General features: G+C 38.4%; 1 protein-coding gene across 4 annotated transcripts in view; it reads right to left on the bottom strand.

The window, feature by feature from the left end:
* Positions 1-1,301: 1,301 nt before the first annotated feature.
* Positions 1,302-12,096, bottom strand: part of LOC104968055 (growth arrest-specific protein 7-like) — a 25,054-nt gene continuing 14,259 nt past the window's right edge. For all 4 annotated transcript variants that reach the window (XM_010797609.1, XM_010797612.1, XM_010797613.1 and 1 more), the window contains 5 exons: positions 9,631-9,720; positions 8,183-8,298; positions 5,522-5,596; positions 3,929-4,007; positions 1,302-1,466 (listed from right to left, as the gene is read on the bottom strand). In XM_010797609.1, the coding sequence (XP_010795911.1) occupies positions 1,317-1,466; positions 3,929-4,007; positions 5,522-5,596; positions 8,183-8,298; positions 9,631-9,720 (510 nt within the window). In that variant the 3' untranslated portion in view covers positions 1,302-1,316. The remainder of the gene's footprint in view (positions 1,467-3,928; positions 4,008-5,521; positions 5,597-8,182; positions 8,299-9,630; positions 9,721-12,096) is intronic.

Raw genomic sequence — 12,096 nt, 5'->3', positions numbered from 1 at the left:
CACACACACACACACACACACACACACACACACACACACACACACACACACACACACACACACACACACACACACACACACACACACACACACACACACATTTAGTGGGATGTGCAAACATACAGTAGAAACAATGAGTCATTCAGCATAATCCTCAGATTGACTGTATATGTGCAGGAGTCATTAAGGCCTTTTCATGTTTGTCATCCCATCCTTTAATCTTTCCTTAATCCTTAAGTACCAATGAGCTTCTCCTCCTATTCATTCCTGAGGCGCCCACTGGTGTAACAGTGTTTGAAAAGTAAACATCCAGTAACAGTGATGCCAAGAAAATCTGCGGCCGAGCTTCAACCCACTGATTCGGTGAAGCACAAAATGAGCCAAACGTTTGTTTATGGCTGGAAATGATTTGTATTGCTGGTATTAAGTCCAGTGATGAACTGTAAACACCGAATGGAAATGTCCTGCTTCATGTTTGTGCAAATGAAGAGTTATTTGCTTATTTTAATATATTGTTTTGTGGCGTTTTATTGGATTACAAATCTAAAGATTGTTGTAACGCTGCAGCACTTAATATTGATTTGCAATACCGAAAAACGAATAATTAAGTAGATTTAATCAAAACCGTTATGCAAATACTCAAACAATAAACATATTATTAAAGTAAAACGGCTGTTACATATTGAGCTTTAATTTCTATCATGTCTCTTTACCAAATCCAAACGAAATGTGAAAAAGGGAGATTGGTGAATTGAGAAGCCTTGAGTAGTTTTTGGCTATACCCGTGTCTAAGAAAATATAACTTAAATAAGTAAATGTGCCAGCAGTAGACTAACTGCATATACTGTATATGTGAAGCAATGCTAACTCAAATACAGAGTGACCTTGCTCCACATTGTTCTGATCTATTATTTATACATATTTTAAATATCTGCATAAGAAACCAAACTATAAGTGTTGCACATTTGTCAATATACATGATTCAAATCTTGGAGACGGAAAAGTGCGCGTTAGCACACATCATCCACATAATGACAGTACATCACAACATTTATTTCAATGATTGTAGTTGTGGGAGGCAGCATGAGCATGTTCCAGGTGTAGGCGGTACTGAAGCTCTTTTATTATGTAAGCTTCTGATGTAGAAAACACTGATGTGCATGTTCTTGTGTAACTAAACATTCAATATTTGGAGATTCACTTTTGGAATGAATGCACCATTTGGATCACAGAGGGCAAACAGTTTGTGCAAATACTATCATTTCCATCTGAAAAGCACAGTGCACTGTATCATATATGTATTTAATAATATGTGATCACGTGAGACTCCATACCTTCTCCACACTTGCATAGCGACTCGCCAGCTGCTTCCGGAGGTCGGCGATGTGATGGTCGTACTTTTTCAGGTCCTTCTTGAAGTTGTCGCATCTGAACGTCAGCAAGGGCTTTTCTACCTCAGAGTGGAGCTGGGGAAAAAATAAAAAGTTTCTCAGCTGCTGGTCTAATCTTGTTGTGTCCTTTGAGGGAAGGCAGATAAATAAAAAAACATCCCTTTAATCACAGGAGGAAATCGGGAAAACAACTTTTTATAAAACTTGGTGAAAGAGTGTAATATTGGGCTGAGAAAGGACCCAATCGAATATAAAGCGGGTTATATTTCAATATTTCACGGAAGGAAACAGCATGGGGGAGGTCTGCACTCTTAAAGTGCATTTCTATTTTGGCTATATTATGACTGGCTCAGGGGGTTACATGGATTTCTACCAGTCAGAGGGTCAGTGGTTCGATCCCCAGCACCTGCAGTCAATATTTCAAAGTCTCCTCTGGCAGGACACTTAACCAGGCACGTGTACGGTATTGAAGTGTATGTAAGTCTTATAACAGCTTAAAGACCATGTCAATAAGTGCTGTGTTAAGCAAATGATGGTCTATGAGAACAAATAGAACACACACCTGTAATTCAATAAAGTCACCTAAATATTATTATTGTTATTAGTTTGAAAACATAAATCCATGTCCCAAGTACTATTCTAGATTAACTTACAGTAAGACCTGTTTTGCAGATACATCGCTTAGGTATAACTCAGCCCCTTGTCGGAACAATGATTTTCTTTTGATTGGTGACTACTATTTAAATACTACTTTTTTATTACAACTAACTGAACTTTTGCAATGCTTTATTTTCCTCTGACAATTTACACATTTCTTGTTAATGCCTTTTAGTTAATAAAAGCCTCTTTGAGACGTTGTCTTGTCCTATTTGCAGCACCTTTGCTGATCAGCAGGTGTTCCAGGTTTGTTTCTGGATCTCATTTTCAAACAATGACACCTTCTCCTGGATTACCACAAGAGACAGCCTATTTGTAACACTCTTGTGACTGAACAGACAATCATTAAAATGAATATCTATAACGTCATTACTCTAATAAAGCCTGTTCTACAAATGCACATCCATCACCATAAAGGATATGATTACACGTTTCCATTTCTTCCACCAAGCCCTTATCTTAAAATATGAAAAAGCCAATTTTGTATGACACTTCAATAAACTACATATTGCTTGTGAGCAGTGTTGGCTCTCCTCACAGAATGCTAATCTGGTGCAAATGCCAGAGCTGGAAGATGAAAACGTAGCTTATTAGAGCGCGAGCCGGTGCCTCTGCAGGCTTGATAAGACTTCTCATTCCCTGCCTGACCACGCTTTACCTTCCCCTCACCCATCTCATAATGAAGCAGAGTGTCAGAGCACTGGTGGAGCGTGGGGGGGGGCTTCACTGCCCTGGGTGGGGGCTCGTCACAACACGTAACTAATTAATCAGACAACAGAGGGCTACTGAAGAGCTGCGAGGCGGCCGCGGCGTTATTTAAGGCTCCATCTGATGCCACGGTGCGGTTTCTGCATGGCTGCTAATCGGAGCGCGGACAGGTCGTTTTCTTCAGTCAGCGCTGACGAGGCTGAGGTAAACGAGCCCAGACACCTCAGGACATGGTCAGATCAAGTGTCCATTACTTCAGATAATTGAAAACATTTAACACCTGACCTGAAGGGGCAGAGAACTGCACACCAAGGACATCCACACAGAGATGAAGGAGGACTAAATGTTTGTGATTTAGAGAGCTATCAAAGGTTAACTTAAATGTCTAATATGTAAGGTTTCTGCATTGTAATGTCTCAAAATGAGACTATTGTTGTGTATGTTAATGATTTGTGTACATCATCTCAAAACCCAAGTTATCTGAAACATTTCAACCTAGAGAAATCTGTAATTTGAATCAAGGTAACGATGCGCTTCATCTCGTATAGAGTATGCATATTTCATAAGCTGTCATATTTAACATTTAATCATATTTTAATACAAAAATTCTTATAATACATTCAAAATTCTTATAATAAATTTTTCAGATCCTAGTCATTTTAAAATATATATTTGAACTAATAGTTATTTTTGATTAATTAATTCTAAAAACAATGATGAGTTTCAAAAAATTATGCAAATGTACACATATATTATTTAATATTTAAACAATTTCATGTACTCAGGTAACAGTTATTTATTGTGCGTTTAAGGTGTTATTTACCCTTAAACCTAAAATCGTTATAAACCGATGAATAATTGGTCTAGAAAATGTCAAAAAGGATAGGTAGAAAAGACAATTATTATTTACCAAAGCTTAAGGTGTATTCTTCATATTTCTTGCTTTGTTTGACCATTAATCAGAAACCCCCAAAATTGCAGTCTCTTAAATATATGTCAGAGAAAATAAGCTCACTGAGTGTTTTTCATTTTCTTTTCATTGATACCAATTCTTAAAAAAATTGCTTTAGATTAAGATAACTTTCAATCCATTGATGAATGGTTTTCAGGTCTACTGTACATGAGATCGATATAAATGCATTGCCTCCTCCATTTTCCTGAGCAGATCTTACCTTGTTGGAGAACTTGAGGTGGACTTCAGCTTCATCATGAAGACTCTTCTTCAGCTGAGTCCACGCCTCTCCCAGAGTCCTGAGGAAACATCAAGTCAAATAAATCCACTTTACTGTATCTACTGACTTTTGGAGTAAATGCTCGGTTTCAGTAAAGCAAATAATCACACAGTTTAGCTTTGAACAAAAAATATATTTAACTGTGTTTCCATCGTTTCTCAAGTACTGCACTTAAAGGTGGGGTATGTCATTTATTTCAGATACACTTTTTGTTATATTCCATGGAATGCTCTTAACATCCCGATAGCAATGAATGTCTTAAGTGCTTTGACAAAAAATCCATTAAAAAAATTCATCTGTGGAAGCCGTAGTACTGTAAAAAGCACGACCAATCATCTGAGCCGGCCCGGCTAAAATTACTGGATGGCCTTCCTGCCTGTCAGCCTTTCCATCTGTGCACAAACTTATCTCGTGCCCTCATTGGTCATGTGCACGTTCGTGTGTGTTGGAGGAGGGGCTCTGTAAGGAAGTTTGAAGGAAGAGGCAGATTTTTTTCGGCTGCGTATTTTCAAATCTAGCGCACTCGAGCTGGTTTCTCCAAAGTTACCTAACCCACCTTTAAGTCAAATTGTATATACCTATACTTCCATCAGTATTATTATAATGACAGCTTTTACATTAACTACATTACATTTCATTAGGAAAAATTGTAGTTTTATCAGTTACTTTTTAGTTTACATGTACAAAAGTTTGTAGTTGTGCCGCCATCTCTAACTCATGAGCTATCCAGCGGCTCATATGCAGTGTCCGCCAGGTAAAAAGGTTTTAACATTTCAGGCAATGTCCTCCCTTCTATCTCACCATTTCACCACTGTTTCTTTATTAAAAGCACTTTCTGGGCCAAAACAAAACTATGAAGTTTATGAAGCAAGATCCATTATTAAAGTATGGACCATCCAAGACTTTGACAACATTACAATTATATTATAATATGTTTTAAAAAAAAAGAAGGAATGAATCAGACTATTTTTGCTTATTGAGTAGCACAAAGGACATTTGAATTACATTTTTCTTCTACTAAGTAAAACAAAACTGACACCAATGATGTTGTATCCATTGTAAGCATATAGTAGTAGTAAATATCTGACACAATTCTAAAATCTGCCATACAAAAATAAGTCTAAATTGTAATGAATGTTAAGAAACGCACCTTTTACAACCTCTCTGATTGTCTGACCGGAATACAATCGATATCTAACCTCAGTTCCTCCATTAGTATCATTTTTGCGGCCAAAAGAAAACTGTTCTGTATTGGAGGAAACTCCAGAGCTGGAGAGCAACCAAATCACTGCTTCTCCAGCCAAGCCTCAGCTTTTTTTAATCTATGAATTTAGAAAATCTGCTCAAAGATTTCAGTGTCGATTTGCTGACAGCTTTGATAGCAGAATCAAAAAAGTAGTGTGTGACTAAGTCTATTTTAAAATCTCTATTTTGAGACACAGTTGTGTAATTGCTAAGCCTGCGTGCTGCGTGCTGCAGAGCGAGCGATGGAGAACACCCGGTGTTGTCACAGCTTCTGTTTACAGAACTCACCCTTCATCCTGCGCTGCCAGGGGGCTCAGAGACAGCTTGGAGAGATTCTTGGCGTACTCTTCTTCAATCTTTATCCTGAAACAGAAAGAGTGAGATGAGCTGTGTGGCTCAAGGGAGAACAGAAGCTGCTTCAGTGAGGTATAGTCAAAAACTTTTACGCACTTCATTTCAAAAGTGCATTGCAGCAGAACAACAGAAATCAAGATATACTTTATTTTCTTTGTTTTGAACTCAAATACAAAAATAATAAAAGATAATAAGCAATTACTTTAAAATTGATGAAAAAGGCGTAGGCTGATGCCAAAGCTACACGTACAGCTTTTACATTTATTAGTTTCTACAATTTATTTATATAAATAAAAAAATAAAAACGTCAAACACAGTGTCACTTACAAATACATACAAAACACAATAACATACATAAGGGAAGTATTAAATGAATAGACACAAATAATAATAGTACATCTTGCTTTTCTCTTTTCCTTCCAATTTCCTTTGCCTTTTATCCACTTTTGTTTTGCATGAATCTAATTACGTAACATTTGAGAGCCTACTTACTACAATTTGCTGCAAAGGCGGACATCTAGCCATTACCTGTGTTCATGAAAAATCTGCAGTTTCAGAGATTGGAGTATGCTCATATCTTCCCTGAGGGACGTTCAACCAGAGAGTCCATGTTTTTACCCTTTGTGACATTCACTTCCTGCACAGATCTCACATTTACCGTCCACACCTAAAGAAGGTCACGAGGCCCATTCTTTGACTCAATGTTCGGATACTGCGCAGCACCAAGAAACAAAGCGAACCTACACAGAAAGGTCAGCGCCGGGCATACATCCTACTGAAGGATTTTGTTAGACTGCATAATCTTAGTGATCCTGCGACCTCATGCAGGGAAGAAGAACCCTCATTACCGTCCCACGACTCGGACTAGCGTGTGAATAGAGCTTTACAAGTGGGTCGGGCTAATTATATAGATAGCCGTGAGATCGGATGTAAAAGTTTGAACTCCTAATTTGTCACGTTGTTTATTTAAGTGCTGTTTCAGATTCAGTGGCAGTTCAAGCATTTCATCTATTCATATTCTGCGTGCCCAGTTGAGCTCTATAGGCCCTTTAACAACAGGGTACAAGCATTAATTGCTGCTGTAACAAAAACGCTTGGATCCCTTTAACATCCTTCATAAATTGATTATGTCAAATGAGTAAAGCCACCTTTGAAAGGATTTCATACGCTCCATATACATCATTTTGGTAAAGAAGCACCATTTGCAAATTTGGCCAACAACAATTTATATATTTTTTAAAGGTGATCTTTCATGCAAAATGCACTTTTGTACGTCTTTTATACATGAATATGTGTCCCCGGTGTTCCAGGGAACTCACCAAGTGTCAGAAAACACAACCCTCTCTATTTTCCTCCATACCCAAATCTCTTAAAAAGGGGCTGCAACGGATCTGATACAGACTGATTCAGATTTGAACACTTCTATGACGTCACAGAAGTGGCGCTACGGCTATTGGGCCAACTCAACCAATCAGGAGGAGACAGCCACGGACATTGCCGTTCGAAAGCGCAGGAAACGCTGTAGTACATATGCCAGGCCTGTAGATGGTGCTGTTCTCACAGAATCAGCCCATGCAAAGACAGTGTTAAATTGAGCGAAATGAGGAATGGCTAAAATGCATGATCTGTTTGGTATTTTGAAAAATAAAAAGTATAAATATGCCTTATATAGGTATGGTCCTACACTATATTATTCAAATATAGCATGATAGGTCCACTTTAACTCCAGTTGATTTTTTATACAATGGTAACTGTCATACCATAGAAAATGTAAGTTCAATTGCAGAATGATACAATTAAATAATGTATTCCCTTTTTATTCCCTTTTTGTTTTATGAGTTATTGGATCATTCCTCACGATCAAACACATTTCAAAATAGAAGTGTTCCAGGTAAATTAACTAATAAAAACCAACTGAATATAAATATTTTTGATTCAGTGACTCATTCTTTAAATCTTAACTTTCAGTTTCCATAGTTTCACCTCAAGGACAAAAGCATGCAGTTACACATACTGATGGTGATAACGCAGAGAGACAATCCTGACAGCTCTATTGAACAACAAGAAGGTGCATTCATTGATTTTCTTTAACAAGTACAGTGTGCAGGTTAAACATTTACCAGAATTAGAAAAAAATAACTAAAATCCAATACAATGAAGTCAAAGTTTTTGACATTTTGCATATTCTTTCTTAAAAAAATCTCAGTATTTCCTCCAACAGCTGGTATGGTTAGTTTAGTTTTCAGCACAAGTGACACAATCTGAAGGGTATTGTATATTTCAATTCATCTTCTGTGTTGTCTTCCATTAAAAAAAGCAGCATTTTGTCAACACATTTCCATTTAAAGAGTAAAGAATATACCGAAATACTGAAAGAATAATGTTTCATTTCGGTCTCTAATTGTATAAACTGACACGTTTTTTGTGCTTTGTAAATTGAATTCCTTATTAACATCACAATAATGTTAGTTTTAAGATATAACTGTCAGTTTTGTGGACATTTCTGGATAACCGAGCAGGTTTTCTTTTAAAGTGAGGTACAAGAGTTAAGCCTCTCAGATGTGAGTGTGTAACAGTGTGAAATGAAACGGTTACCTCTCGTGGATAAACTCGGACATCTCCTTCTGCATCTGTTTGCCCTTCAGCTGCTTCTGCAGAAGGACCTCGAAGCCCGCTACCGAGGTCGTGCCCTGTGGGTCTTTCTTGTCGGTCTGAGGATGAGGAGGAGGAGGAGGAGGAGGAGGAGGAGGAGGAGGAGGAGGAGAGCATCATTCAAAAGCATCAGCACTACAGAATGACGCCTCTGTGTTGTCTAGCGTGACTCACACTTGTGTATGTCAAGGAGGACATGCGTTGGTGTGTGTATGCGTCAACCCCCTGATGGATGGATGTGTATTATGTGTGTGTTTCTGAGGAGAGGTGCGGCACTGTGTCATGTCTGTCTGTGACAGGACTGATGAGGAACAAAGGAGCCAGATTTATTTCAAACAGCAAGTCTGAGCAGCAGGTCACTGGACACACGACACGCAGCAATCAGAAAGGGAGCCAAACAGCCATGAAGACGCAGGAAATAGGCATCGGATTTCACTCAATTCTGCACGCTGAAGGCTTTTTCGATAGAGATCTAATTCTATGGAAATGTATGGAAAGTGAAAATTACAGCCGCCACTAGGGAGACATTTAGAGCGAATGATCACTGTGTTTGCAGAGAAGTAGGTCGATCCAACATGAAAGTATTTGTTTTCTATTCACATTGTTGTTTTTAGTCGCATCATTTAATGTACGCTTTTAGCAGCACTTTACATTTACCAGCAGAGATTTGTTGGAAAAGGTCAACATAATGTGTTGACAGGAGCCTTCTGGTGCTTTTCTGGTGGGCGGGCTGTGTGGCTGCACAATATGAAGAAAATATGCAATAATGTTTTAGAAAGATAACACCTGCAATGAATAAACAGACGTTATAGTGTACTAAGTTGCATTTCTGTAGCTTTCAGCGTTCTGTTCAAAAACACATACTGCCTCTTAAATGTTTTCATTCATTCATTCTTTAGTTGAAGGAATTGAACAGAGCAGAGAAGGTAGCCAATAAAGTGGTTATATTTTAAAGAGTAGTTTTAATCCACTTAAAAAATCTCTGAGGTCCAATTTCATAGTCTTTTGACACTAAAACTATTTCATATTTAACTATATTCACTATAACTTGTTTACTATATTTTGTGCAGACGTTTTGGGAAGTTGGACCAAAGAGAGGCACAAAGTGTTTCATAGTAGTGAACATGGGAACATCTGATTTGTTAGTTAGTTAGTTATTGATTGCGTGCGTGCGGATACTTGCAATAAGCTATATATATATACTGTATATACTGACCCAGCCAATGTATAATTTAAGGTGTCTTGTATGCAGTGCATCTACTTCTTGCTTTTCATAGATACCAGAAGACAGAGACTATATTTAGTTGTGCCTAACAGGTATACATAAAGTTGGCACATATCTTCACCAAAGTCTCACAGTCCATCATGGTCATACGTTCAGCAGAACTCACCCAGAAGTAGTCGCAGTAGCTCCATTCGTTGGGCTTCAGGAGCTGCTGCTCCGGACTCCCTCCAGGCAGAGGGAACGTCACACAGTTGATCTGAAGCAAAGAGAGGAAACACAGAGATGACAGAGAGCAATGAGGGAGAAACGTACAGGAGATAAATAACAGATCTGTGAGGAGACAGGAAAAGAAGGAAATTATGTTTCTAGGAGAGGAAGGTAACATAACTGGGTTTCATTTAGACAGTTACTGACTTTGGACAAATAACCTTTTTACTTAAATACAGTTATCAAAGGTACTCGAGTGTTTCCATGTTCTGCTACATCATAATTCTACTTCATTACACTTTGGGAATACGTTCTACTGCAGTACATTTATTTAGCAGACACAGTTACAGTACACTGCTGTAATTTAAACTGATGTCTATGTGCATGCTGCAGTATGGGTAACGATTTAAGTATTTTCTATTATTCAGTATGTTTTATGTTTTTATTTAATTATATTGTCCATTACTTTTACACACTATCTCTGGATTTATGTCCATTTTGCCTTCTTTCCCATATTGTTAAGCACCTTTTGAGGCATTTCTTCAATGAAAGGAACTGTTAAAAATACAGTTTATTGTTATTTTAAGTAAATACAACTTAGTTTGGCTTCATTGCCATGGATCAGATGTGTATATGCTGTTTGAATATTAAATTAATTAACTCTCAAATCTTTCAATAAAAACGATGTCGCAGGTATCTGTGCTGTTACTAGAATATGAGTACTGAGTCCACCAGTGCATTTGGATCATGTAGATGAGAGGAACAAGGTCAGCCGTGGATAAACAAACATATGTTGGCCATCCAGAAGGTGAGTTTTACAGGCTTCAGGGAGAGAAACCTGTCAACTCCAAAGAACAAAATGTGTGGCGCTGCAGATAAACACCCCCAGCACTCAGCCTGAATACAGACTCCATGGGCCGCAGCGTCTTCAATTACTCCTGGGGGTGCAATTATGTAATGTTCACCATCTGTGAGCCCTCCCTCCTGGCACGGCAAGAAAACCCTCTGTGCCATGTGAGCCGCTGCAAACTACACGGGCATCCAGACAGGATGCTCCATCCGGCACAGAACAGAAACACACTGAGTCACAGTGCTCACCACATGAGCTCACCGCTGTGCTTCTCACACACTGAAGATAAACACGCGGCGTTCAGCAGCTGCCTCAAATGAACTGCTTCGTCCTGCTTCTCTTGCCAATGGAAAGGTGTGACAGAGACAGATTGAATTGTGGAAAACAACCCTGTCAGGATGTTTAACAGATTATACTTTGTGTGCTGCTTTACCAAAAATAATAAAGGGAAGCAGGAGACTGAAGAAGAGAGGCAGGTTTGGAGTAATGGTCACGTGACACGCTTTTGGCCCTGGAGGAGCCCAACACATAATAAGGCTTGGTGAGAAACCACATTTTGAGACATACAATGTGGTATTGTGGTGACATATTCAACTTATAAAGTTGAGATGTTGAACTTTTTAGCAAGCTGGTTTACACATCCAGCAGTCAAAGAGACTGATAATTCATTAGGAGTCATGTTTTCTATTCGCTGCTGAGCAAATAGTGTACAGTATGTTCTTAAGCTAATTGTTTCTAACATTGCTATGAAAGCGCTTAGAGTGGGATACAAGACTAAAGTTGTGGCTCAGACAGATAATCAATGAACTGAAACCCACTATAAAGCTTTGTCACACGACTAGGTGAGCTGCAGATTAAGCTAACAAGTCTTTGGTTCATGAATAACAACCTCTTTTACATTTTTATAATAAACACAACAGTGACAAACTGACAGACTATTATCACTTAATACAGCAAAGCAAACTGTTTGCCTATATACAGGACTGTCTCAGAAAATTAGAATATTGTGATAAAGTTCTTTATTTTCTGTAATGCAATTAAAAAAACAAAAATGTCATACATTCTGGATTCATTACAAATCAACTGAAATATTGCAAGCCTTTTATTATTTTAATATTGCTGATTATGGCATACAGCTTAAGAAAACTCAAATATCCTATCTCTAAATATTAGAATATCATGAAAAAGTATACTAGTAGGGTGTTCAACGAATCACTTGAATCGTCTAATTAACTCGAAACACCTGCAAGGGTTTCCTGAGCCTTGAAAAACACTCAGCTTGGTTCAGTAAACTAAATCACAAGTATGGGGAAGACTGCTGATCTGACTGCTGTCCAGAGGACCGTCATTGACACCCTCCATCAGGAGGGTAAGACACAAAAAGAAATTTCTCAAAGAGCAAGCTGTTCACAGAGTGCAGTTTCAAAGCACATCCACAAAAAGTCTGTTGGAAGGGGGAAATGTGGCAGGAAACGCTGCACAACCAAGAGAGATGACCGCAGCCTTAACAGCATTGTGAAGAAGAGTCGCTTCCAGAATTTGGGGGAGCTTCAAAGACAGTGGACTGAAGCTGGA

The sequence above is a fragment of the Notothenia coriiceps genome, unplaced genomic scaffold (assembly GCF_000735185.1).
Source record: "Notothenia coriiceps isolate Sejong01 unplaced genomic scaffold, NC01 NC01_scaffold00038206, whole genome shotgun sequence".
In the NCBI taxonomy this organism is placed as follows: Eukaryota; Metazoa; Chordata; class Actinopteri; order Perciformes; family Nototheniidae; genus Notothenia; species Notothenia coriiceps.
This window is presented reverse-complemented; position numbering and strand designations above follow the sequence as displayed.